Source organism: Alligator mississippiensis, chromosome 6, assembly GCF_030867095.1.
Source record: "Alligator mississippiensis isolate rAllMis1 chromosome 6, rAllMis1, whole genome shotgun sequence".
NCBI classification, from domain to species: Eukaryota; Metazoa; Chordata; order Crocodylia; family Alligatoridae; genus Alligator; species Alligator mississippiensis.
Genome location: NC_081829.1, coordinates 84800641 through 84828529, shown reverse-complemented (window position 1 = coordinate 84828529; position 27889 = coordinate 84800641). Strand labels below are relative to the sequence as shown.

General features: G+C 46.7%; 1 protein-coding gene across 1 annotated transcript in view; it reads left to right on the top strand.

The window, feature by feature from the left end:
• LOC106739408 (deleted in malignant brain tumors 1 protein) overlaps nt 1-27889 on the top strand; it is a 126736-nt gene that overhangs the window by 53909 nt on the left and 44938 nt on the right. The window contains exons 20-38 of the mRNA XM_059730344.1: nt 228-278; nt 3794-3853; nt 6603-6662; nt 7967-7984; nt 8939-9247; nt 10518-10571; nt 12283-12315; nt 13306-13617; nt 13809-13841; nt 15476-15626; nt 16992-17200; nt 18654-18686; nt 19677-19988; nt 20180-20212; nt 21767-21917; nt 23283-23491; nt 24945-24977; nt 25968-26279; nt 26471-26503. Of these exons, the coding sequence (XP_059586327.1) occupies nt 228-278; nt 3794-3853; nt 6603-6662; nt 7967-7984; nt 8939-9247; nt 10518-10571; nt 12283-12315; nt 13306-13617; nt 13809-13841; nt 15476-15626; nt 16992-17200; nt 18654-18686; nt 19677-19988; nt 20180-20212; nt 21767-21917; nt 23283-23491; nt 24945-24977; nt 25968-26279; nt 26471-26503 (2406 nt within the window). The remainder of the gene's footprint in view (nt 1-227; nt 279-3793; nt 3854-6602; nt 6663-7966; nt 7985-8938; nt 9248-10517; nt 10572-12282; nt 12316-13305; nt 13618-13808; nt 13842-15475; nt 15627-16991; nt 17201-18653; nt 18687-19676; nt 19989-20179; nt 20213-21766; nt 21918-23282; nt 23492-24944; nt 24978-25967; nt 26280-26470; nt 26504-27889) is intronic.

The window sequence follows — 27889 nt, the reverse complement described above, 5'->3', positions numbered from 1 at the left end:
ATTGAGATACACTTCCTCTCTGCCAATCAAGATCCGAACTTCTGCCTTCCCTGTCTTCACTTCAAGTTAAATTAGGGTGTCAGCACAGCTGACAATGATCTTAATTTGTCTCCTTTTTTTTGCACACTACACCAGATTGATTTTCTGATTCCTTTTTCACCTTAAAGACACTATCCCCATAATACAGTTGTTTCTCACTTGCATTTTGTTCTGTCTTCCTTTAATAGGTGCTTATGCAACCAGCACAACCACGAGGCCGACATGGGCTACATCAAGAGGTAATTCCAATTGTTTCCTCCCCTTTTTGCAATCTAATTAGCTGTATCCTCCTCTGTTTCCACAGTAGTGTGGACCAACAAGCCATTCCAAGCACTGCAAATGTTAATGATTGCAGAGTGCTAGGCCTGGGAAGTAGAAGGGGGGCAAGTGAATGCTCTTGGAAACAGCAGAAGGGTATGTCCAGCTCCAATCATAAAAATCCAGCCCTGAGACTGAAGGACTATGTTACTGTATACTTATGCAGAAGTATATATGGTCTGTTGAGGAAGCTAGCTTTGCTCCGAGGCTGTGAGTCTACATCCAGAATCTGCTTTAGGCCTTTTTAATGGTTTCCAACTGTAGATAAACGTTGTTTTTCTTTAGTATCATAGTACTCTAGGGTCAGAAGGGACCTAAACAGTTTATCAGGTCCGGCCCTCTGTCCTGGGCACGAATATATATCTTGTCAGTGAAATTTTCTTGATTTCTGCGTTGCTCATTCTTGCTTTAAGCGGTGATGAAGGCATGCATGCAAGCATAAATCGAGCATGTATTTCTGCACCAGATATTTCTCATGTTTTACTTAAGCAGTCTAGCAGATATTTGGTAGTTTGTATTTCAGCAGGACTCCTCATCATACAATACCTGAGGCCCTGAGCATATGTGACAAAAACGACTAGTTAATCATGACTTATATCTGGTAACGTGTTAATTCAGCTAATGGTGTAATAAAAATGGCATAAACTACCAAGTTAGGCAGAAAATGTATAATAACTTTGTGGTTGGTTCCTATCACACCATTAATTATTCAATTATCAGTGGAATTGCGTTTGGCCAGGCTGATGCGGGCTCCCAGGCATGAGTTGTGTAAACTGATGGGCCTCCCACCAGTGGGGTGTTTTGTTAAGTTTGTGCAGTAGGCTACTGGATGTACAGGTTTTGCAAATGGAGATCCTTCTGAACAGCTTTGATCATGCAAGCTGGATGCTTAATTTTTTTACTTTGTGTTTTACATCAAGGAAGGAAAAGTGCAGGTGTTCATATGCACTCTGCCTCTAAATAGACCTATGCCCTCCATGGAGTCAAAAACAGAAGTGATCTCACCACAGGCTTAAATCTCAGTCTGCCCTTAAAATTCAACAGAGAAGATAAAGTTAGCTCCATTCTTTTCCTCCTCCTGCATGGTCACCAGAATTGTGTATTGAATTTCAGTCTGCTTCCTATGGCAAAAGCTACTTAAAACAAAGAGGTTGCATATGGGTCAGTTAATATGTCACTTAATGTTTGAATTTCATTATGAGCGATAATATATATAATGAAAACAAAAAAGTCCGAGTACTAATTGCAAAAGTTATTTTGAAATTCCAAAAATACTTGGAAGAAGTAAATTACCCTGCCTAGACTGGGTAGAGCAGAGAGCTGGAGATTGTTGAACCTTGCATTTACACTGCTGGCAAGCATGGAGAGGTGCTGACAGTTATCAACCAAATGATAAGAGAGACTAGAAGGCATGAATGACTGGTTTGGTGGTACCTGAACCAAGGAGTTTAAAAGCCCCCATCTGGAAAATGGATTACAGGATTACAAGATATCCAAATGCCCTGTCCCCCTAAACCCCAATTACTGAAAGTAGTTGTCATAGATTTAAGTAACAAGAGCCTCATAGAATGGATGAGACTGGCCATAATATAAGTAAGCATGTCTGTAACATGGTCCAACATGAGGCAGCATAACATCCTGTTTTTCTTAACATGGTATGCATGCGGAAAGCACCCAGGAAAGAGCCAGACCTAGAGAATGTCTGTGCTGCAAGGAAGGCTATACTGATACATTACTGGGTGTAGGAATCTCTCCTTTGCAATATTAGTCTGTAGACCTCATTTCCATGTTGTTCTCTATTGCACTGACAGGTGTTACCACCGCATTTCCACCATGGATTGCTACAACAGGTAAATCTCAGGAGCTTTTCTAATATTTACTATCATACATGACCTAAAGAGAGAGATATTTAGTTCTGTTATGCAACTGCATGTGATGGAGTATACAGAAGAATCCTTATCAGTTGTGACTTAAGGACAGGACGTAAACTCTAATACTGCAAGGACTCAGGACACAACTGGAGTAATTACATACCCTTGGACTAGATGCTTTGTGTAAGCTGTTTGTGTTGGCCACATGCACCCAGCCAGCCACGTGCCCTGCCACATGCTGCATGCCACCCACACACACACAGCCCACCACATACCTAGCCACATGCCACACACACTCAGCCACATGCCACACACACTCAGCCACACACCCAGTCACATGCCACACACCACATGCCACACACACAGCCAGCCACACATCACATGCACCACACACACACACACACACATACACATACCCACACCCAGCCATTCACCACACGCACACACTCAACTATATGCCACACACCCAACACACACACCCAGCCAAAACTAGATGCCATGCGCCCAGCCACATGCCACACACACAGACATGTGCCGCACGCCACATGCCCCCAGCCACATGCCACACACCATACACACCCAGACATGCTGCACACCATACACACCAAGCCACATGCGGCATGCCACACACACCCAGCCACATGCCACGGGGCAGTCAGAGCCCAGCAGGTTATCCAAGGGCACTGCATGGAGGAGCCAAGAGGGAGGGCATGTGCCCCCCCCCGCAAAGCTCCCCTGTAGAGTGCGCAGCAGTGGGAGCTGCCCTTCTGCACTCCTGGAGGAGCCATTGGGCTCCCATGGCCCCACAACTCAGCCCTGCCTGAGCGCAGTCCCCACCTCCAGGATCAGCCTGGTGTAGTCTTAGTCCCACTCCCTCCCCACCCAGCCTTTCCCCCAGTAGTGGTACTTCCACTGTTCCACCACCATTCCCCTTCCTTTCCTGCTCCCCTCCCCCTCTGTGCCAGCTGTTGTTGGGGGGGGGTGCAGCATGGTGGCTCCTGGCCCCTGACTGCCTCTGCCCCCTCCCCTAAACCCAGCACAAAGTTGTGCCCAGGCCAGCCAATCACCGCCTGCCCTCTCGGCAGCACATGTGCAGATGGCCCGGAGTGTTAGGGACAGACCGACAGAAAGACAGATGGACTAAGGGTTTTATTATATTAGATTAGTAGAGCTTAAAAATTCATTAAGAAATGTTATTATGTGGTGAGTTTATGATATTAACTAGCAGATAATAGAAGCAGAGAGTTAACCAAACAGGTTCCAGAAACATATATTTGTGATCCCTCCTGGCCACTGTCCTAACTATTGAAATCTGTGCAAATATCTTTCTCCCCAGTGCCCTTTCTTTCCAGCAAGACATTTGCATTGTATTTGCACATCCTTTTGTATAGGAATGAAAAAGTAAGCTTTTATTACAATCATAGTAAGCAAAAGCTTCCTCAGAGGGTCACTTAACACACCAAACTGGTAACTAAAGACCCTTATTATGTATTAAGTAACAGAAATCTTGAAACTAATATCCTTCAAAAAGAAAATCATTTCTAATTTATCTTGTTTCCTTAAAGATGCAAGATCTACAACCACCACTACAACTGAGTTTACTACAACACCTGAACCTACCACCTGTAAGTCCCATCTTGTTTAACTTTATTTTCATAGATTTCATAGATTTCATAGACATTAGGGCTGGAAGGGACCTTGGAAGATCATCGAGTCCAGCCCCCCGCCGAAAGGGCAGGAAGTCAGCTGGGGTCATAGGATCCCAGCAAGATAAGCATCCAGTTTCATCTTGAAGGTGTTCAATGAAGGCGCTTGAACAACCTCCGGTGGCAGGCTGTTCCAGACCTTGGGGGCTCGGACAGTAAAGAAATTCTTCCTTATGTCCAGCCTGAAACGATCTTGTAGTAGTTTGTGACCATTCGACCTCGTCATCCCTTGGGGCGCTCTGGTGAACAAACGTTCCCCCAGATACTGATGGTCACCCCTGATAAACTTGTAGGTGGCCATCAGATCACCCCTGAGCCTGCGCTTTTCCAGGCTAAAGAGCCCCAGGGCTCTCAGCCTGTCATCGTAGGGTCTGCTTCCCTGACCTCTGATCATGCGCGTGGCTCTTCTCTTGACTCTCTCAAGCTTCTCCACATCCTTTTTGAAGTGTGGAGCCCAAAACTGGACGTGGTACTCCAGCTGCGGCCTCACTAAGGCCGAGGACAGGGGGAGAATGACGTCCCGGGATTTGCTTGACAAGCATCTATGGATGCAAGCCAGCGTTTTGGTCGCTTTACTAGCCGCAGCATCGCATTGCAGGCTCAGGTTCATCTTGTGGTCAATGATGACCCCCAAGACTCTTTCTTCCATAGTGCTAGCCAACATAGCACTGCCGAGCCTATAAGGATGCTGCAGGTTTTTTTTCCCCAAGGTGGAGCACCTTGCATTTATCAACGTTGAACACCATCAGATTCTCGTCCGCCCACTTGCTGAGCCTGTCCAGGTCAGCCTGGATCATCCGCCTGTCTTCTGGTGTGGATGCTTTGCCCCAAAGTTTGGTGTCATCTGCGAACTTGGCCAGTCCGCTTCTGACTCCAGTGTCCACATCATTAATGAAGATGTTGAACAGTATGGATCCAAGGACAGAGCCCTGGGGGACCCCACTGGTCACAGGACACCATGATGAGTGACTTCCATCAATTACTATCTTCTGGGTCCGACCTCGGAGCCAATTTTCCAGCCAGTGGATCGTGGAGGACCCAAGGCGACAATTGGCCAGTTTCTCCAAGAGACGATCATGGGACACCAGATCGAAGGCTTTTTTGAAGTCAAGATATATGACATCAATCTCATCTCCCTTGTCCAGGTGATAGGTCACCTGGTCATAGAAGGAAATGAGATTGATCAAGCAAGACCTACCCGCAACAAACCCATGCTGGCTATCCCTTAAGATGTTGGCGTCGGCCAGTCCATTAAGGATGGCCTCCTTAATAAACTTTTCTAAGATCTTCCCCGGGATAGAAGTCAGGCTGATGGGCCTATAGTTAGCTGGATCCACTTTCCTCCCTTTCTTGAAGATAGGCACCACATTGGCCTTCTTCCAGTCTTTGGGCACTACACCAGAGCACCAAGAGTTTTCAAAGATCCGTGCTAGAGGCTGGGCTATGATGCTCGCCAGCTCCTTGAGTACCCTGGGGTGAAGATTGTCAGGGCCGGCTGACTTGAAGGTATCCAGCTTCTTAAGATGTTCCTTCACGAAGTCAGCATTAATGGAAGGCAGGGGATCATCCTCTCCCGGACTTCCCGGCCCTGTAGCAGGCATGGGCGTCCCATGGGGCTGGTGAAAGACCAATGCAAAGTACCTATTTAATAGGTTGGCTTTTTCCTGGGCATCAGTTGTCAGTTGCCCCATCTGGTTCAGCAGGGGTCCAATGTTGCCCTTGCTTTTCCTCCGGCTCCCCACGTATCTGAAAAAGGACTTTTTATTGTCCTTGATGCTCAAAGCTAGCTGGAGTTCAGTTGCAGCCTTGGCTTTCCTGGTCAGCTCCCTACAGGACCGGACCAGTGCAGAATAATCCTCCTTGGAGGTGACTCCCATCCTCCATCCTTTGTAGGCCTTTCTTTTTAGCCTCAGGAGGTCTGCTAGGTCCCTGGAGAGCCAGGGGGGCTGCTGTGCCCTCTTGCTGCCTTTCCTCTGAGATGGAATAGACTTAGTTTGTGCATTGAGGATCGCTCCCTTGAGGAGCAACCACTCTTCTTGAACTCCCCTCTCCCTGTGGTCACAGTCCCTTAGGGCCTCACTGACAAGCCTCCTGAGCTTGTCAAAGTCAGCTTTCCTGAAGTCAAGGACTTCCGTGTTGCTGACTGACTTGCCAGCTTTTCAGCGGATGGTGAAGGTGATCAGCTCGTGGTCGCTGTCACCCAGCTTCCAGTCGATCTCTAGGTCGCCGACTAGGTCATCCCCAGTAGCCAGTACCAGGTGCCCATTTTCCAGTGGTGCTGTGCATATTTGGCTTTTGTTATATCTATCAGTCAAATCTGTAGTATACTTTTTTTGTGGTGTCATCATATCTCATGAAATCACTGAGACAACACTGCAAAAAAATAACCAAGTACTAAATGACTGCATAATCAAGTACTAAATGTCTTTCTCCCCAGTGCCCTTTCTTTCCACCAAGACATTTGCATTGTATTTGCACATCCTCTTGTAAAAGGAATGAAAAAGTAAGCTTTTATTACAATCATAGTAAGCAAAAGCTTCCTTAGAGGGTCACTTAACACACCAAACTGGTAACTAAAGACCCTTATTATGTATTAAGTAACAGAAATCTTGAAACTAACATCCTTGAAAAAAGAAAACCATTTCTAATTTACCTTGTTTCCTTAAAGATACAAGATCTACAACCACCACCACACCTGAGTTTACTACAACATCTGAACTTACCACCTGTAAGTCCTATCTTGTTTAACTTTATTTTCCAGTGGTGCTGTGTGTTTTTGGCTTTTGTTATATCCATCAGTCAAATCTGTAGTATACTTTTTTTGTGGTGTCATCATATCTCATTAAATCACTGACACAATACTGCAAAAAAATAACCAAGTACTAAATGACTGCATAGCCAAGTACTAAATAACTGGTGTTATTGTGCAGTAGCATCCTGACATGGTTGCCTGGTAACACTGACTGTGCAGTACCTTGTTACTATTGCACAGTAACATTGCATCATGGTTTGTGCCCAGCAATGCTACTGCACAGTAGTAACAGGCTACTGTCCTCTAAGCATCTCTTCTAGATGCGTCCTTTATTGTACAATTGCAAAGACCCCTGTAGCTGTTTTTCAAAAAGTGCTGGTTTCATGCAGTGAAAGAGGCTGCACAGCTTTTCAAGTCATCCGATAATATTTCCTCCTTGGGCAACATTTTCTGACTGGGAAAACCAATCTGACCAAGATATAAGCAATACATCTAAGTATCCTGCCTACATCAGCCTTTCACTGGTATTGACAATTCCACTTGCCTACTTTTGTATCATGCATAGGGAATGCTCCTTCAAAGTAGGAGCTTAGATTTACAGGGGCCCTGTGAGAGTTTAGGAACTCCTGCATAGAGTTGAGGAACTCAGCAGGAAGGAAGGTGATGGTAAAAAACATCACTCCTGCAGCAGGATGATACAAGAGGTTGAAAAGAGAAGTTTCCCAGCCTGCTCACCTTTATCCTGTTGCAGAAGGACTGAGGAAAGAGCCACTCCCTTCTGTTCCCATTTGCTCATGCTGAATACATCCTAGAACTGAATAGGATCTATCTTCCCACTGACCCACTGGATAAGTTGTCCAGGGCTGGATTGAGGGTGGATGGAAGCTGACTACAGCCAAAACTTGGATAACATTATTACTCTCTCTAATTCTGGTGTTCTGAAGAGGATGGATAGGAGGACACGCTGCAGTGAATCTAGGCATCTCTTTCTAAATCCGTAGGTTGGTGTTGGGCTCCGTATAGCTCTGTTGGCTAAGGTGTACGAAACTCAAAGATTCAAAATTAGTAGGTTTGGAATGTGTCCTTTCTGCCTCATTAACATGTTTAGAAATTGCTTTCTGGTAGAATGAGGCACTTTGTCCCAGTCATGTTTGCAACATTCCTGACGTACTCGCACTTCACAAACAAGTGATTACAATTTTGAGGGAGTAAAAAAGGAATGCTTTGAATACACCTAAGTGTTATATGCTAATGTATTTTATTTCATATGCTTTTTTCAGATCAAACTATAGCTGATGGTGAGTCAATCTATACATGGTATTATTTACATTTTGCTTTTCTTTTGATTTACAATATTGCCTATTGCCTCAAAAACCATCCTGTAGACTCAGGCCTCTTACAAGATATTTATTGTATTATGTTCAACTTGGATCCAAACCAAACCTTCCCTGACAGCAAAGTACTATTAAGTTATAGCTGTTATTTTTTCATAACAGCTTTGCGCTGCTAACTTGGTCCAAATGTTAATTGGTGACCTAGAAATATTGGTCTCACAATTATTTTGTGTCTCAGGGATTAATTTGTAGGTAATTCAAAAGGTAGGTAATTCAGAAGGGAGGAGAGAGTTTAGAAAAAATAGGCAACCCTTGGGTGAAACAACCATCAAGTGCTCACACAGTATGTTTGTCTTCATAGGAAGGCCACTTTCCCTTGTCAGAGTGGTTTGAAGTGGTAGTAATATAAATAAGGTGCCATTTTTTAAAAACTCATTCTGGTGCTCTTAAAATTCAAAAGTCTTCAGTCTTCACTTTTTTGCTCCTTTTCTCCCCATACCATCTCTAAGTTTCTGGAATTGACTTTATCCCAGTCTTACCCTTAATAATAAAGAGAGGGGAAAAGCCCACTTCTCCTATTCTTTCCCATCCCCCACCTCCCAGTGTACAACTATAGGATGCATCATTTTAGTCCTGCTTCATCCTGGTACATTGAAGTAAGTTAAAAACTTCTGGAAGGGTCAGGATTTTACTTTTGGCTTATGTGTGGTGTTGTAGGATTTTTACTATCTATTTTAGGGAGGTTATTTAATCTCAGTGTCATAGAAGAAGCCTTTTTATACAAAGCAGCACTTTTTGTGTAAAAATAAAATAGTTCTATATTAGTTTTGTGTCGTTTCATAAGCATTGACATTAAATCCATTCTCCAGTGAAAACAGAGGAAAACACTAACACTGAATTATTTTGTGTCTTTCCAAGAACTACTTGTGCAACTCACGAATGGGCCAAACAGATGTGCAGGTCGTGTTGAAATATTTTATTTTGGAAGCTGGTATAAAGTTTGTGGCTCTTTATGGGATATGAACGATGCACTGGTTTTGTGCAGACAACTTAATTGTGGCTCAGCTGTTGCTGCGTTGAGAAATTCCTATTATGGTGAAGGCTGGTTATATCCTCTGATGACAGCAGTGAACTGCACTGGCTCTGAACATTTTTTATGGGAGTGTCCTTATCAACATTGGCCCCATTCATGTGACTATTATGGGGATGCCAGTGTGATATGTTCAGGTATGTATTCTTTGTTTTTCTCATATATCTGTGGCTTTTACATCTTGACACCCCTAGTATCCACGTATTTCAGGCTATACTAAGGCTTCTGTTTTTTTACAAAATCTTTGTTTTACACTCCATGGTAGTAAAATGTCTCAAATCAATGTACTTTAAATATATGAACTTTATTTCTAAGGGCAAGTATACAAGCAGTGGATGCAGAGTATAATGGGGAGTGAGATGATGTTTTAGTCTAATGTTACTGGAAGACATTCATTTAAATGCACAATGGGATCTGATTCATGATCCCCACAATCATGCCTCCTCCCATGCTGCACACATAACAGGAGACACAATTTTGAGACTAGAAATCAGATGCCCATCATACCCTACTTGCCATTGCAGGGGGAGCCCAAGTTTAGGCAACTGCCCCAGTAAGTTGCAAACCGCATGCCCAGGGTTGACAATCAGCTGATTGTTGGCTCTGCCTGGGGACCACACTGGTGCTGGTTTGAGACCTCAGTGCAATGCCCAGCCTGAGCTGACAACCAGCTGATTGCCAGCCAAGTAAGGGCCGCACTGTGGCCAGTTCCAGCTCTTGGTGTGGTCCTTAACCCAAGCCAACAATCAGCTGATTGTTGGCCTGGCCTCACATTCAATTTAAAGGACCGTAGAAATTAACCATAAAATTGTTCTACACTACCTGTGGAAAAATGTTATGCCTTGTTTGCCATTTACAGCACCTTAAGTTGTGTGTACACATAGCACCCTTGTCATTTATGCTGCGATTAACACAATCGCAGCATAAGTGTAACATTTAGAAGGAACATAAGGTATGGATAGACAAGACAGATAGTAAGGTAGATCAAGATAGACCCAATCCAAGCTCCATAAAAGCAAGTAGTAAATTCTCAGTTCAACTTAGTGTGATTTACACTTACAAAATTTTAACCTGTGATAATGATCTTAATGGACACAAGTTTTTTGTAAACGTGTTTCAAACATTTGCTATTTTGCTTTTGAGTCATGCCATCAATGAGGGACTAGGGGTGTGTCTACACATTCATTTTAGGTAATGCACATTCAATTTAGTACCTTCACCCATTGTGAGGTACTAGAAAAATGCACACTGTCCTATTGTAATGCACATTAGTGAAACAGCACAGTTTTTTGTGACACTTTAATGCATATTAAAATAGACTAATGCACAGTAAAGTGCATGTGTATATGCATCCTGTTTGTATTAGAAATGTCTTGTGTCTAATATCTTATTTTTCTATACTAACAGATTCTGGAGTGACAGCACCTCCACAAACAGGTAACTCAGAATTTGAGCTAAGCTGTAAATGGTTTATAGATCTGACCCTGCAGGGTGATACAGAATACTTAGGATTGAAGAACAGGCTTAAATTTAAACTTCTCATTAGTTTACTACTATACATAAAAGTCACAGCCAAACAGAATTGAGCCCCATACGCTGAAAAGCATTGTACAGAACTTGTACTGTAAAGTGTATATGCATTTAAAATGCAAGCATAATAAATATGTAGCTCTCAAGTAATATCCACTATATTTACCGGAAAAGCTGCATTTGTGCCACTACTCTAAAAAATGTAAATAATAGGGCGTTGGACAAAGGCTACTATAGTTTGTCCTTGCTAAAAAGGAAATATATTGTCATGTATAGAAGGGCATGATCTGAATTAATGGAATGGTCAGTGAAAAGTTCAGGATTCCATAAGTGGGTGTAATCAAATAGTGTTTAGATCTGGTAGGAAAAAACAACAAGCCCCAGACTACAATTGTGGGTTATATATTCACCATTTGTGGGTTATATATTCATTATATATTTTTTATAATTAAAAGGTGGAAAGGAATAGTTGTATTAAGTCCAAGTTTGTTGATGTTCAAGCAAGTCAGCAAACATTGTCACATGATACACAGGACATCAATAAAACCAGAATCCTTAAGGAGTTAGGTATTATCACCATGAGGGTTTCTGGAGATTTCCATGAGACTACCTGTGGTACAAGAGCTTTGGCCACATATAAGAATAGATCTTAACATGAAAACATCCTTAATTTTGTATTCCATCTCTTTTGTATGCCAATGTGCATGCATATGTCTTGCTATGAGCGGGAGAGACTACCATTCCCCACTTTCCCCATCTCCACATGAAAGACAGCCAGTCAGGGCTGCTGCACATGCTGGGCAAATGATGGAGTCGGGGCCCTCAGTAATCACTCTCGGACATCAGTGCACCTGCCCCAGCTGGGGAGGGATTCACGTTGCCTGCTTTCCCACCAGTCCCAATTCTGAGCCCTGTCCCCGCTCCCCCCACACATTCCTCTTGTCCTGAGCTGACTGCTGCCTAGGTCTTTCCTGCCCTTCGTGACCCTCTTGTCTTGGGCTGTTGAGCTCCCTTGCTGCCAAGGGTGAGACCTGTATCTTTTCCTCACCTAGGTGGGAGAAACAGCAGGACGTGTCACTAATGGAGTCGGGAGTTTAACCATCAGCTTGGTTCAGCTGCTCCTCCGAGCTTGTGTTAGAGCCTGTGGGTCAGCATGTCAGTGCTGTCTCAGACTTTGGTCTTTGCATGCTTCTGGAGGTAGTTTTGGGGTGACAAGGCCATTCTCTGTTCTGCCTGCTGAGAGATTAAGCTGTCCCCTGCTGGTTGGCAGCTCTGATTGGCTGCTTTTCCTAAGAGCAAAGAAATGGGGGTCAGCCAATCCCTACAGAATGGGCTGAAAACTCATAATGTATAAAATGGCAAAATGAAATGGAGGATCTGATGCATCTAATATGTGAGATTAAAGCAAAAACTGGTTTGAATGTTTTCTTCCCATTGAGCGCCAGCAGGACAATTTATTCAGACCAGGCCATCTGAGGTGGGATTTGTCAGAACACCTGGGTCCTATGGGGAAAATCCTCACCGGTGTTTATGGGAAACAGTGTGGAGAAGTAATAACACTCTGACACTACTGCAAAATGGAGTATTGTGTTTATGGGAAGCATAGCGTGGGGAAGTAAGAGCACTCTTTTTGTATTAACAGCTACCACTACAACAACGCAGAAGCCTGGAGCAGGTAAGCCTGTTACTTGTTCTTCCTGTAGCAGTCCTCTCTGCTACCTGGTTGGAATCTACCATGAAGCATAGTCACACCTGTAATACAGGAAATAGACCCAAATGCTTGCATATTTGAAGAAAAGGGAAAAGAAGTCATTGTGGGACCTGTCCAGTCTCTGTTAGGAGAGTAGCTTTCAATATCGTAACACAGGCTGGAATTCTACCTGGTCTAGAAGAGCCTATGTCGAAATTGATGGCTATGCCTGTTAAGTATTTTCATGCGCTGAATTTTACTCTGCAGAGAACTATTCCTGTGGTGACATTCTTCAGTATTCGTATGGCACATTTTCTAGTCCGTTCTGTCCTGTCTATAATGATATCAAGCTCTGCTCCATGAAAATACCTATGAACTGGCCATTATCTATTATGTCTGCTGGGAGGCAAGTCCTACCTTACTGGCTGGTAGCTCTGATTGGCTGCCTTTCCTAACAGCAAAGAAGTGGGGGAGAGTCAATCCCTAAAGAAGGGCCAAAAACCCATAATGTATAAAGTAGCAAATCAAAAGTCACTATAGTATAGTATGATGCATCTAACAAGCGAGATGAAATCAGAAATTGGTGTGAATGCTTTCTTGCCATTGAGCAGGGGCAGGCCAATTTATTCAGACCTGGCCATCTGAGGTGGGATTTGTCAGAACACCTGGGTCCTATGGGAAAATCCTCACTGGTGTTTATGGGAAACAGCGTGGGGAAGTAATAGCACTCTGACAGTACTGCAAAATGGAGTATTGTCTGAGATGTGCCTTAGGGGCTTAAATGTGAGAGACAGTGATTGACCCCAGTGTATTTCACAGACGTAGCGGAGAGGAGCCGAAGCCTCCCTGCCGTGGCGCGCAGGGGTAGGCTGCGGCATGGAAACTGAATTCTCGGAAGATAGGGTCGCAATATGCCAATTGGATTGTGACTGTTTATGCTTGTGAGCAGTAAAGCTCTTTTCTCCGTCTTTGAAGGTACCAGCCTCAGATTGGTGAATGGAAGCAATAGATGTGAGGGGCGCATAGAAATTTATCACAATGGAACCTGGGGGACAGTTTGTGATGATTCGTGGGATCAAAGAGATGCCCAGGTTGTGTGCAGGCAGCTTGGATGTGGCCTGGCCGCTTTAGCACCAGGAAATGCTTATTTTGGCCAAGGCTCAGGATCTATTCACCTGGATGATGTGCAGTGTTCAGGGAATGAGTCATTCCTCTGGCAGTGTCCTCACCGTGGATGGGGCGCACACAACTGTGGTCATGGTGAAGATGCTGGTGTCATCTGCTCAGGTAATCACTAATGTTCTTAGATAAATACTTACCTGTATATTGCCTGTCATGAGAGAGAGTGATAGTGTGTGTTATGTATTACATGAACATATTTATAAGCACAGGAATTCTTATTTAATGCCATATGTAAGAATAGATCTTAATATGAAAACATTCTTAATTTCACATTCCATCTCTTTTTGCGTTAACAGCTCCCACTACAACAACACAGACGCCTGCAACAGGTAAGTCTGTTGCTTGTTCTTCCTGTAGCAGTCCTCTCTGCTACCTGGTTTTAATCTACCGTGAAGTATTGTAACACCTATAGTACAGTAAATAGACCCAAATGCTTGCGTAGGTGAATAAAAGGGGGAAACGAAGGTCATTCTGGGACCTCTCCAATTTCTGCTAGGAGAGTATCTTTGAATATCGCAGCACAGGCTGGTATTGTGCCTTGTCTAGAACTGTGCTCGCCTCCATTCAATTAAGCGCTCCCGTGCGGCCTTTGCCCGGACTAGGGATCGTGTCTGTCCTGGGCTCGCGGGTGGACCCCACAGGCTACCCCTGCTGACGTCAGCGGGTCCCCTTAACTCGCCTGCCATGACTTGGGATGTTACCTCAGTGGAGGGGTTCCCGCTTGGAGCAGCCTCCAGGGTCGTCGCGCCTCCCAGCGGGCACTCACGGGGCTCCGACCTCCCCTACACCCCGGCCACTCGCCACCTTGGGCTGCTGATCTTCAGGCCCCTTTGGTGTCCTCAGCTCTTCCCCAACTTCTGCCCATGGCTTGCCAGCTGCAAGCTTGGAACTTCGGGCCTGGTGTACGGTCGGCGAGGACCTCCGACCTGGTCCCTCCAATAAGACTCCCTATCGCTCTATACTTAATCACCCTGTGATGTGATGTGCCTATCCCACCACCGAGATAACCGAGGCCCCTAAACTACTGGGCCAGGAGGCCCGCAAGGGTGCCTCTGGCCTCTGGGCCGTGTGGACTGCCCTTGGCTCGGGTTCCACCGCCCTGGCAGCTCACCCACTGGGGTGTTGAATCCCCGCCTCTTCCTAAGGCTGCTGTGGGCCACGAAGGTCCACTGTCCAACCCCCCTTCGGGTCTCCGTCTGCCCTCTGGTGCGGCCCGAGGAGGGCCCGTTGGACTCGGCCCTCTTCTCCGAGGCTCCCGCACAGGCTCGCTCCTAGGTCTTAGTGCCGGCCTGCCCTGACACTGCTCCCTCGGCTCCTCCCTCCGGTTCCTCCGTGGGTGCTGCCGTTGGCTCTGCTGCGGATGCAACTGCTAGATCCCCCGTCGGCATTGCTCCCACCTTCGCTGCCGCCTCTGCGGCTGACGTCGCTGCCGGCTTTCCAGCTGGCTCCGTTGCCGGCGTTACAACCAGCTTCCGGGCCGGCTCTGCTATTGACATTGCAGCCGGCCTCCCTGCCGGCTCTGCTGTCAACGCTGCAGCTGGCTTCCCTGCCAGCTTTGCTGTTGGTGTCACTGCCGACTCTCTTGGAGCCTCTCCTGGCTCCGCCCCCGGCTTTCCACGCTGCCGGCCGCGGTGGCTGATCCCCTCCGTGTGAGGGCTTCTCCCTCCAGCCTCCACTCATTAGCCGCCCCTCTGCATCGTTGGGGCCGCTTTTTATGTCTCCCGGGCGGCGTCTCCCGCCCACGCTGCCCGGCCGCAGACGGATAGATGTGCGGCTAATCACCCTCACCGGTGGTTTCGCCGTGCGCCTCTCCTCCGGCTCTTCGGGCTCTACGAGAGGTAAGTGGGGCTCTCTTTTGGGCAGGGGCCCTCCTGCCACCCCAGGTCCCCTGGGACGAGAACGTATGGAGAAATTGGTGGGAATGGCTGTTAAGCATTTTGTTGCTTTGTATTTTATTGTGCAGGGAACTATTCCTGTGGTGGATTGCTGACACAATCATATGGCACATTTTCCAGTCCATTCTATCCTGGATACTATTTAAACAACATGAATTGTGTGTGGCGAATCCAAGTATCCTCGGGCCGCCTCATAAATCTGATGTTTACGGATGTTCAGTAAGTAAAGAACAATAGTAAATAAGGTTTTTAAAGTGCTGTCCAGTATGTCTCAAGAATGCTTCCTGGATGATTAGAATAATTGGAGTGTCAGTGGTAAACCGAGAGAGGGAGAATAGCACTGCTGCTGGTGCAGTGAGACTAGACTGATATAGGGGTTGGGCCCCGCAATGGGTTTGGTTCCATAAGAGAAACGCAATGAAGTCAGTTTTACATGCTTCATGTTCCTACAGATCATCCAACACTGATTACTTTTTAAAATACACTTTAGATAAAATTAGTGATACTTCCTTTTTAGAACAATTAAATGAATTTCTCATAGAATATGGATTTTTTTTGTTGAAAGTAATGAGTTAAGGTAGGTAAGCGTTGGGCTGAGTCTACAATTACATATACTGTAGGCAAGAGTCCTAGTAGTTAGTCTGGGTTCTATGATGCAAAAGCTTAAGACTGCCCTGGGACATGCTTGTAGGGAGGAATTAAAGGCACAAATGAAGACTGTTTTCCATAAAGTATTACAGCTGCAGGCCAAAATTGCATTATTGATGCAAATCTTAAGTACTTGATACCCGTGGATAGGCAATATGATTGGGAAAGTAGTTTAAATAATATGATTAAAATAGTATAGCATCCTAGAAAAGTGTAAGAGGGTGTTGTTTGGGGATAAGGGTCCTTGCTATACGAAATGCGTCCTTGCGCTGTCAGAATCTACTCTTCACCTATGGTGGACCTGCCAGTGTGACTGTGCTTTGTTAGAGCCATGTATTGCTGGCATGATTGTGCTCCTTGTCTTTACCACACATACATGGAAATCTAGGCTGGCATTAAAGAGTTTCTGAAATGTAAGTCCTGTTCCAGTTAAGCCTTCTGGGATTCAAAGATGAAAGGTTTTACCTGAGTCTGAATCTAGATCTGATTCTGGATTAACTCAATAAGATATGAACAGTAGCATTAAGAATTGAACTGAAAAGGCAAATAATGAAATTAACAGGAGGTGTAATGTGAACCGACAAGTAGGTGAGGGTAGAATTGACTGCGTGATCCACCAGACAGCGGATATAGTTTCAGGTCAGCTTTTACTGAGGTACTGGTTACACATGGTTTCCGGGGCTCTGAACAGGGTCCCCAGTCGCATCTCTCTTGCCTTCTGCAAAGGATCCTTACATCCTAGCCTGATAAAATCCTGGCAAGAAGTCACAACCCCATTGGACACCCCTTTGCAAACCTTGTCTGTCTAGCTTCCATTCTGTGGCCCTGCTTTGTTTCATTACGTTTGAGTGCTAATATTCCTAACAGAATATTTAAAAACTGGTGTTATAACGGGGGAAATGTGAAGTTAAAATACACTTGCATTTTTCTACTTAGGCTGGAAGGTGATTCTTGCCAATATGATTACATTGAGGTCTATGATACAGGCTTTTATGGGCTCACGTTACTTGGGAGAGTGTGTAATGGTTCCATGCACACGTTTACATCGCTCTCAAACAAACTGATGGTTCAGTTTCACAGTGATGGTAGTGTCACAAGAAGAGGTTTCCGGGCAGAATATTATTCATTTCTCAAATATGACAATAGTAAGTATATAGTCCGTATGCTATTTCATTTAATAGAGTCACAGATTCAGAGATGTTAGGGTCGGAAGGGACCTCACTAGATCATCGAGTCCGACCCTCTGCATAGGCAGGAAAGAGTGCTGGGTTCAGATGACCCCAGCTAGTTGCTTATCTAACCTCCTCTTGAAGACCCCCAGGGTCGGGGAGAGCACCACCTCCCTTGGGAGCCCCTTCCAGACCTTGGCCACTCGAACTGTGAAGAAGTTCTTCCTAAGTTAATGATGTAACCCGCCTTTTTTTATTTGCTAAGCAGTCCATTAATGGGATCAAGCTCTGCTCCATGAAAATACCTATGAACTGTCATCATTCAATGATTTCATTTCTGGAATATTAGCTTCAGAGAATAAATGACGCGATTCCCCAGTGATATTGTAAATATCTCGTAATATTGGGACGTATCTTATATAATAAGCAGGAAAAGTCGTAATACTTTCTAGACCTGCCAGCATGTGCAAAGAACAAGAGAGCCAATGTGCATGCATATGTCTTGCTATGAGCGGGAGAGGCTACCATTCCCCACTTTCCCCATCTCCACATGAAAGACAGCCAGTCAGGGCTGCTGCACATGCTGGGCAAATGATGGAGTCGGGGCCCTCAGTAATCACTCTCGGACATCAGTGCACCTGCCCCAGCTGGGGAGGGATTCAAGTTGCCTGCTTTCCCACCAGTCCCAATTCTGAGCCCTGTCCCCGCTCCCCCCACACATTCCTCTTGTCCTGAGCTGACTGCTGCCTAGGTCTTTCCTGCCCTTCGTGACCCTCTTGTCTTGGGCTGTTGAGCTCCCTTGCTGCCAAGGGTGAGACCTGTATCTTTTCCTCACCTAGGTGGGAGAAACAGCAGGACGTGTCACTAATGGAGTCGGGAGTTTAACCATCAGCTTGGTTCAGCTGCTCCTCCGAGCTTGTGTTAGAGCCTGTGGGTCAGCATGTCAGTGCTGTCTCAGACTTTGGTCTTTGCATGCTTCTGGAGGTAGTTTTGGGGTGACAAGGCCATTCTCTGTTCTGCCTGCTGAGAGATTAAGCTGTCCCCTGCTGGTTGGCAGCTCTGATTGGCTGCTTTTCCTAAGAGCAAAGAAATGGGGGTCAGCCAATCCCTACAGAATGGGCTGAAAACTCATAATGTATAAAATGGCAAAATGAAATGGAGGATCTGATGCATCTAATATGTGAGATTAAAGCAAAAACTGGTTTGAATGTTTTCTTCCCATTGAGCGCCAGCAGGACAATTTATTCAGACCAGGCCATCTGAGGTGGGATTTGTCAGAACACCTGGGTCCTATGGGGAAAATCCTCACCGGTGTTTATGGGAAACAGTGTGGAGAAGTAATAACACTCTGACACTACTGCAAAATGGAGTATTGTGTTTATGGGAAGCATAGCGTGGGGAAGTAAGAGCACTCTTTTTGTATTAACAGCTACCACTACAACAACGCAGAAGCCTGGAGCAGGTAAGCCTGTTACTTGTTCTTCCTGTAGCAGTCCTCTCTGCTACCTGGTTGGAATCTACCATGAAGCATAGTCACACCTGTAATACAGGAAATAGACCCAAATGCTTGCATATTTGAAGAAAAGGGAAAAGAAGTCATTGTGGGACCTGTCCAGTCTCTGTTAGGAGAGTAGCTTTCAATATCGTAACACAGGCTGGAATTCTACCTGGTCTAGAAGAGCCTATGTCGAAATTGATGGCTATGCCTGTTAAGTATTTTCATGCGCTGAATTTTACTCTGCAGAGAACTATTCCTGTGGTGACATTCTTCAGTATTCGTATGGCACATTTTCTAGTCCGTTCTGTCCTGTCTATAATGATATCAAGCTCTGCTCCATGAAAATACCTATGAACTGGCCATTATCTATTATGTCTGCTGGGAGGCAAGTCCTACCTTACTGGCTGGTAGCTCTGATTGGCTGCCTTTCCTAACAGCAAAGAAGTGGGGGAGAGTCAATCCCTAAAGAAGGGCCAAAAACCCATAATGTATAAAGTAGCAAATCAAAAGTCACTATAGTATAGTATGATGCATCTAACAAGCGAGATGAAATCAGAAATTGGTGTGAATGCTTTCTTGCCATTGAGCAGGGGCAGGCCAATTTATTCAGACCTGGCCATCTGAGGTGGGATTTGTCAGAACACCTGGGTCCTATGGGAAAATCCTCACTGGTGTTTATGGGAAACAGCGTGGGGAAGTAATAGCACTCTGACAGTACTGCAAAATGGAGTATTGTCTGAGATGTGCCTTAGGGGCTTAAATGTGAGAGACAGTGATTGACCCCAGTGTATTTCACAGACATAGCGGAGAGGAGCCGAAGCCTCCCTGCCGTGGCGCGCAGGGGTAGGCTGCGGCATGGAAACTGAATTCTCGGAAGATAGGGTCGCAATATGCCAATTGGATTGTGACTGTTTATGCTTGTGAGCAATAAAGCTCTTTTCTCCGTCTTTGAAGGTACCAGCCTCAGATTGGTGAATGGAAGCAATAGATGTGAGGGGCGCATAGAAATTTATCACAATGGAACCTGGGGGACAGTTTGTGATGATTCGTGGGATCAAAGAGATGCCCAGGTTGTGTGCAGGCAGCTTGGATGTGGCCTGGCCGCTTTAGCACCAGGAAATGCTTATTTTGGCCAAGGCTCAGGATCTATTCACCTGGATGATGTGCAGTGTTCAGGGAATGAGTCATTCCTCTGGCAGTGTCCTCACCGTGGATGGGGCGCACACAACTGTGGTCATGGTGAAGATGCTGGTGTCATCTGCTCAGGTAATCACTAATGTTCTTCGATAAATACTTACCTGTATATTGCCTGTCATGAGAGAGAGTGATAGAGTGTGTTATGTATTACATGAACATATTTATAAGCACAGGAATTCTTATTTAATGCCATATGTAAGAATAGATCTTAATATGAAAACATTCTTAATTTCACATTCCATCTCTTTTTGCGTTAACAGCTCCCACTACAACAACACAGACGCCTGCAACAGGTAAGTCTGTTGCTTGTTCTTCCTGTAGCAGTCCTCTCTGCTACCTGGTTTTAATCTACCGTGAAGTATTGTAACACCTATAGTACAGTAAATAGACCCAAATGCTTGCGTAGGTGAATAAAAGGGGGAAACGAAGGTCATTCTGGGACCTCTCCAATTTCTGCTAGGAGAGTATCTTTGAATATCGCAGCACAGGCTGGTATTGTGCCTTGTCTAGAACTGTGCCCGCCTCCATTCAATTAAGCGCTCCCGTGCGGCCTTTGCCCGGACTAGGGATCGTGTCTGTCCTGGGCTCGCGGGTGGACCCCACAGGCTACCCCTGCTGACGTCAGCGGGTCCCCTTAACTCGCCTGCCATGACTTGGGATGTTACCTCAGTGGAGGGGTTCCCGCTTGGAGCAGCCTCCAGGGTCGTCGCTCCTCCCAGCGGGCACTCACGGGGCTCCGACCTCCCCTACACCCCGGCCACTCGCCACCTTGGGCTGCTGATCTTCAGGCCCCTTTGGTGTCCTCAGCTCTTCCCCAACTTCTGCCCATGGCTTGCCAGCTGCAAGCTTGGAACTTCGGGCCTGGTGTACGGTCGGCGAGGACCTCCGACCTGGTCCCTCCAATAAGACTCCCTATCGCTCTATACTTAATCACCCTGTGATGTGATGTGCCTATCCCACCACCGAGATAACCGAGGCCCCTAAACTACTGGGCCAGGAGGCCCGCAAGGGTGCCTCTGGCCTCTGGGCCGTGTGGACTGCCCTTGGCTCGGGTTCCACCGCCCTGGCAGCTCACCCACTGGGGTGTTGAATCCCCGCCTCTTCCTAAGGCTGCTGTGGGCCACGAAGGTCCACTGTCCAACCCCCCTTCCGCTCCTAGGTCTTAGTGCCGGCCTGCCCTGACACTGCTCCCTCGGCTCCTCCCTCCGGTTCCTCCGTGGGGGCTGCCGTTGTCTCTGCTGCGGATGCAACTGCTAGATCCCCCGTCGGCATTGCTCCCACCTTCGCTGCCGCCTCTGCGGCTGACGTCGCTGCCGGCTTTCCAGCTGGCTCCGTTGCCGGCATTACAACCAGCTTCCGGGCCGGCTCTGCTATTGACATTGCAGCCGGCCTCCCTGCCGGCTCTGCTGTCAACGCTGCAGCTGGCTTCCCTGCCAGCTTTGCTGTTGGTGTCACTGCCGACTCTCTTGGAGCCTCTCCTGGCTCCGCCCCCGGCTTTCCACGCTGCCGGCCGCGGTGGCTGATCCCCTCCGTGTGAGGGCTTCTCCCTCCAGCCTCCACTCATTAGCCGCCCCTCTGCATCGTTGGGGCCGCTTTTTATTTCTCCCGGGCGGCGTCTCCCGCCCACGCTGCCCGGCCGCAGACGGATAGATGTGCGGCTAATCACCCTCACCGGTGGTTTCGCCGTGCGCCTCTCCTCCGGCTCTTCGGGCTCTACGAGAGGTAAGTGGGGCTCTCTTTTGGGCAGGGGCCCTCCTGCCACCCCAGGTCCCCTGGGACGAGAACGTATGGAGAAATTGGTGGGAATGGCTGTTAAGCATTTTGTTGCTTTGTATTTTATTGTGCAGGGAACTATTCCTGTGGTGGATTGCTGACACAATCATATGGCACATTTTCCAGTCCATTCTATCCTGGATACTATTTAAACAACATGAATTGTGTGTGGCGAATCCAAGTATCCTCGGGCCGCCTCATAAATCTCATGTTTACGGATGTTCAGTAAGTAAAGAACAATAGTAAATAAGGTTTTTAAAGTGCTGTCCAGTATGTCTCAAGAATGCTTCCTGGATGATTAGAATAATTGGAGTGTCAGTGGTAAACCGAGAGAGGGAGAATAGCACTGCTGCTGGTGCAGTGAGACTAGACTGATATAGGGGTTGGGCCCCGCAATGGGTTTGGTTCCATAAGAGAAACGCAATGAAGTCAGTTTTACATGCTTCATGTTCCTACAGATCATCCAACACTGATTACTTTTTAAAATACACTTTAGATAAAATTAGTGATACTTCCTTTTTAGAACAATTAAATGAATTTCTCATAGAATATAGATTTTTTTTGTTGAAAGTAATGAGTTAAGGTAGGTAAGCGTTGGGCTGAGTCTACAATTACATATACTGTAGGCAAGAGTCCTAGTAGTTAGTCTGGGTTCTATGATGCAAAAGCTTAAGACTGCCCTGGGACATGCTTGTAGGGAGGAATTAAAGGCACAAATGAAGACTGTTTTCCATAAAGTATTACAGCTGCAGGCCAAAATTGCATTATTGATGCAAATCTTAAGTACTTGATACCCGTGGATAGGCAATATGATTGGGAAAGTAGTTTAAATAATATGATTAAAATAGTATAGCATCCTAGAAAAGTGTAAGAGGGTGTTGTTTGGGGATAAGGGTCCTTGCTATACGAAATGCGTCCTTGCGCTGTCAGAATCTACTCTTCACCTATGGTGGACCTGCCAGTGTGACTGTGCTTTGTTAGAGCCATGTATTGCTGGCATGATTGTGCTCCTTGTCTTTACCACACATACATGGAAATCTAGGCTGGCATTAAAGAGTTTCTGAAATGTAAGTCCTGTTCCAGTTAAGCCTTCTGGGATTCAAAGATGAAAGGTTTTACCTGAGTCTGAATCTAGATCTGATTCTGGATTAACTCAATAAGATATGAACAGTAGCATTAAGAATTGAACTGAAAAGGCAAAAAATGAAATTAACAGGAGGTGTAATGTGAACCGACAAGTAGGTGAGGGTAGAATTGACTGCGTGATCCACCAGACAGCGGATATAGTTTCAGGTCAGCTTTTACTGAGGTACTGGTTACACATGGTTTCCGGGGCTCTGAACAGGGTCCCCAGTCGCATCTCTCTTGCCTTCTGCAAAGGATCCTTACATCCTAGCCTGATAAAATCCTGGCAAGAAGTCACAACCCCATTGGACACCCCTTTGCAAACCTTGTCTGTCTAGCTTCCATTCTGTGGCCCTGCTTTGTTTCGTTACGTTTGAGTGCTAATATTCCTAAGAGAATCTTTAAAAACTGGTGTTATAACGGGGGAAATGTGAAGTTAAAATACACTTGCATTTTTCTACTTAGGCTGGAAGGTGATTCTTGCCAATATGATTACATTGAGGTCTATGATACAGGCTTTTATGGGCTCACGTTACTTGGGAGAGTGTGTAATGGTTCCATGCACACGTTTACATCGCTCTCAAACAAACTGATGGTTCAGTTTCACAGTGATGGTAGTGTCACAAGAAGAGGTTTCCGGGCAGAATATTATTCATTTCTCAAATATGACAATAGTAAGTATATAGTCCGTATGCTATTTCATTTAATAGAGTCACAGATTCAGAGATGTTAGGGTCGGAAGGGACCTCACTAGATCATCGAGTCCGACCCTCTGCATAGGCAGGAAAGAGTGCTGGGTTCAGATGACCCCAGCTAGTTGCTTATCTAACCTCCTCTTGAAGACCCCCAGGGTCGGGGAGAGCACCACCTCCCTTGGGAGCCCGTTCCAGACCTTGGCCACTCGAACTGTGAAGAAGTTCTTCCTAAGTTAATGATGTAACCCGCCTTTTTTTATTTGCTAAGCAGTCCATTAATGGGATCAAGCTCTGCTCCATGAAAATACCTATGAACCGTCATCATTCAATGATTTCATTTCTGGAATATTAGCTTCAGAGAATAAATGACACGATTCCCCAGTGATATTGTAAATATCTCGTAATATTGGGACGTATCTTATATAATAAGCAGGAAAAGTCGTAATACTTTCTAGACCTGCCAGCATGTGCAAAGAACAAGAGAGCCAATGTGCATGCATATGTCTTGCTATGAGCGGGAGAGGCTACCATTCCCCACTTTCCCCATCTCCACATGAAAGACAGCCAGTCAGGGCTGCTGCACATGCTGGGCAAATGATGGAGACGGGGCCCTCAGTAATCACTCTCGGACATCAGTGCACCTGCCCCAGCTGGGGAGGGATTCAAGTTGCCTGCTTTCCCACCAGTCCCAATTCTGAGCCCTGTCCCCGCTCCCCCCACACATTCCTCTTGTCCTGAGCTGACTGCTGCCTAGGTCTTTCCTGCCCTTCGTGACCCTCTTGTCTTGGGCTGTTGAGCTCCCTTGCTGCCAAGGGTGAGACCTGTATCTTTTCCTCACCTAGGTGGGAGAAACAGCAGGACGTGTCACTAATGGAGTCGGGAGTTTAACCATCAGCTTGGTTCAGCTGCTCCTCCGAGCTTGTGTTAGAGCCTGTGGGTCAGCATGTCAGTGCTGTCTCAGACTTTGGTCTTTGCATGCTTCTGGAGGTAGTTTTGGGGTGACAAGGCCATTCTCTGTTCTGCCTGCTGAGAGATTAAGCTGTCCCCTGCTGGTTGGCAGCTCTGATTGGCTGCTTTTCCTAAGAGCAAAGAAATGGGGGTCAGCCAATCCCTACAGAATGGGCTGAAAACTCATAATGTATAAAATGGCAAAATGAAATGGAGGATCTGATGCATCTAATATGTGAGATTAAAGCAAAAACTGGTTTGAATGTTTTCTTCCCATTGAGCGCCAGCAGGACAATTTATTCAGACCAGGCCATCTGAGGTGGGATTTGTCAGAACACCTGGGTCCTATGGGGAAAATCCTCACCGGTGTTTATGGGAAACAGTGTGGAGAAGTAATAACACTCTGACACTACTGCAAAATGGAGTATTGTGTTTATGGGAAGCATAGCGTGGGGAAGTAAGAGCACTCTTTTTGTATTAACAGCTACCACTACAACAACGCAGAAGCCTGGAGCAGGTAAGCCTGTTACTTGTTCTTCCTGTAGCAGTCCTCTCTGCTACCTGGTTGGAATCTACCATGAAGCATAGTCACACCTGTAATACAGGAAATAGACCCAAATGCTTGCATATTTGAAGAAAAGGGAAAAGAAGTCATTGTGGGACCTGTCCAGTCTCTGTTAGGAGAGTAGCTTTCAATATCGTAACACAGGCTGGAATTCTACCTGGTCTAGAAGAGCCTATGTCGAAATTGATGGCTATGCCTGTTAAGTATTTTCATGCGCTGAATTTTACTCTGCAGAGAACTATTCCTGTGGTGACATTCTTCAGTATTCGTATGGCACATTTTCTAGTCCGTTCTGTCCTGTCTATAATGATATCAAGCTCTGCTCCATGAAAATACCTATGAACTGGCCATTATCTATTATGTCTGCTGGGAGGCAAGTCCTACCTTACTGGCTGGTAGCTCTGATTGGCTGCCTTTCCTAACAGCAAAGAAGTGGGGGAGAGTCAATCCCTAAAGAAGGGCCAAAAACCCATAATGTATAAAGTAGCAAATCAAAAGTCACTATAGTATAGTATGATGCATCTAACAAGCGAGATGAAATCAGAAATTGGTGTGAATGCTTTCTTGCCATTGAGCAGGGGCAGGCCAATTTATTCAGACCTGGCCATCTGAGGTGGGATTTGTCAGAACACCTGGGTCCTATGGGAAAATCCTCACTGGTGTTTATGGGAAACAGCGTGGGGAAGTAATAGCACTCTGACAGTACTGCAAAATGGAGTATTGTCTGAGATGTGCCTTAGGGGCTTAAATGTGAGAGACAGTGATTGACCCCAGTGTATTTCACAGACGTAGCGGAGAGGAGCCGAAGCCTCCCTGCCGTGGCGCGCAGGGGTAGGCTGCGGCATGGAAACTGAATTCTCGGAAGATAGGGTCGCAATATGCCAATTGGATTGTGACTGTTTATGCTTGTGAGCAGTAAAGCTCTTTTCTCCGTCTTTGAAGGTACCAGCCTCAGATTGGTGAATGGAAGCAATAGATGTGAGGGGCGCATAGAAATTTATCACAATGGAACCTGGGGGACAGTTTGTGATGATTCGTGGGATCAAAGAGATGCCCAGGTTGTGTGCAGGCAGCTTGGATGTGGCCTGGCCGCTTTAGCACCAGGAAATGCTTATTTTGGCCAAGGCTCAGGATCTATTCACCTGGATGATGTGCAGTGTTCAGGGAATGAGTCATTCCTCTGGCAGTGTCCTCACCGTGGATGGGGCGCACACAACTGTGGTCATGGTGAAGATGCTGGTGTCATCTGCTCAGGTAATCACTAATGTTCTTCGATAAATACTTACCTGTATATTGCCTGTCATGAGAGAGAGTGATAGAGTGTGTTATGTATTACATGAACATATTTATAAGCACAGGAATTCTTATTTAATGCCATATGTAAGAATAGATCTTAATATGAAAACATTCTTAATTTCACATTCCATCTCTTTTTGCGTTAACAGCTCCCACTACAACAACACAGACGCCTGTAACAGGTAAGTCTGTTGCTTGTTCTTCCTGTAGCAGTCCTCTCTGCTACCTGGTTTTAATCTACCGTGAAGTATTGTAACACCTATAGTACAGTAAATAGACCCAAATGCTTGCGTAGGTGAATAAAAGGGGGAAACGAAGGTCATTCTGGGACCTCTCCAATTTCTGCTAGGAGAGTATCTTTGAATATCGCAGCACAGGCTGGTATTGTGCCTTGTCTAGAACTGTGCCCGCCTCCATTCAATTAAGCGCTCCCGTGCGGCCTTTGCCCGGACTAGGGATCGTGTCTGTCCTGGGCTCGCGGGTGGACCCCACAGGCTACCCCTGCTGACGTCAGCGGGTCCCCTTAACTCGCCTGCCATGACTTGGGATGTTACCTCAGTGGAGGGGTTCCCGCTTGGAGCAGCCTCCAGGGTCGTCGCGCCTCCCAGCGGGCACTCACGGGGCTCCGACCTCCCCTACACCCAGGCCACTCGCCACCTTGGGCTGCTGATCTTCAGGCCCCTTTGGTGTCCTCAGCTCTTCCCCAACTTCTGCCCATGGCTTGCCAGCTGCAAGCTTGGAACTTCGGGCCTGGTGTACGGTCGGCGAGGACCTCCGACCTGGTCCCTCCAATAAGACTCCCTATCGCTCTATACTTAATCACCCTGCGATGTGATGTGCCTATCCCACCACCGAGATAACCGAGGCCCCTAAACTACTGGGCCAGGAGGCCCGCAAGGGTGCCTCTGGCCTCTGGGCCGTGTGGACTGCCCTTGGCTCGGGTTCCACCGCCCTGGCAGCTCACCCACTGGGGTGTTGAATCCCCGCCTCTTCCTAAGGCTGCTGTGGGCCACGAAGGTCCACTGTCCAACCCCCCTTCGGGTCTCCGTCTGCCCTCTGGTGCGGCCCGAGGAGGGCCCGTTGGACTCGGCCCTCTTCTCCGAGGCTCCCGCACAGGCTCGCTCCTAGGTCTTAGTGCCGGCCTGCCCTGACACTGCTCCTCGGCTCCTCCCTCCGGTTCCTCCGTGGGTGCTGCCGTTGGCTCTGCTGCGGATGCAACTGCTAGATCCCCCGTCGGCATTGCTCCCACCTTCGCTGCCGCCTCTGCGGCTGACGTCGCTGCCGGCTTTCCAGCTGGCTCCGTTGCCGGCGTTACAACCAGCTTCCGGGCCGGCTCTGCTATTGACATTGCAGCCGGCCTCCCTGCCGGCTCTGCTGTCAACGCTGCAGCTGGCTTCCCTGCCAGCTTTGCTGTTGGTGTCACTGCCGACTCTCTTGGAGCCTCTCCTGGCTCCGCCCCCGGCTTTCCACGCTGCCGGCCGCGGTGGCTGATCCCCTCCGTGTGAGGGCTTCTCCCTCCAGCCTCCACTCATTAGCCGCCCCTCTGCATCGTTGGGGCCGCTTTTTAT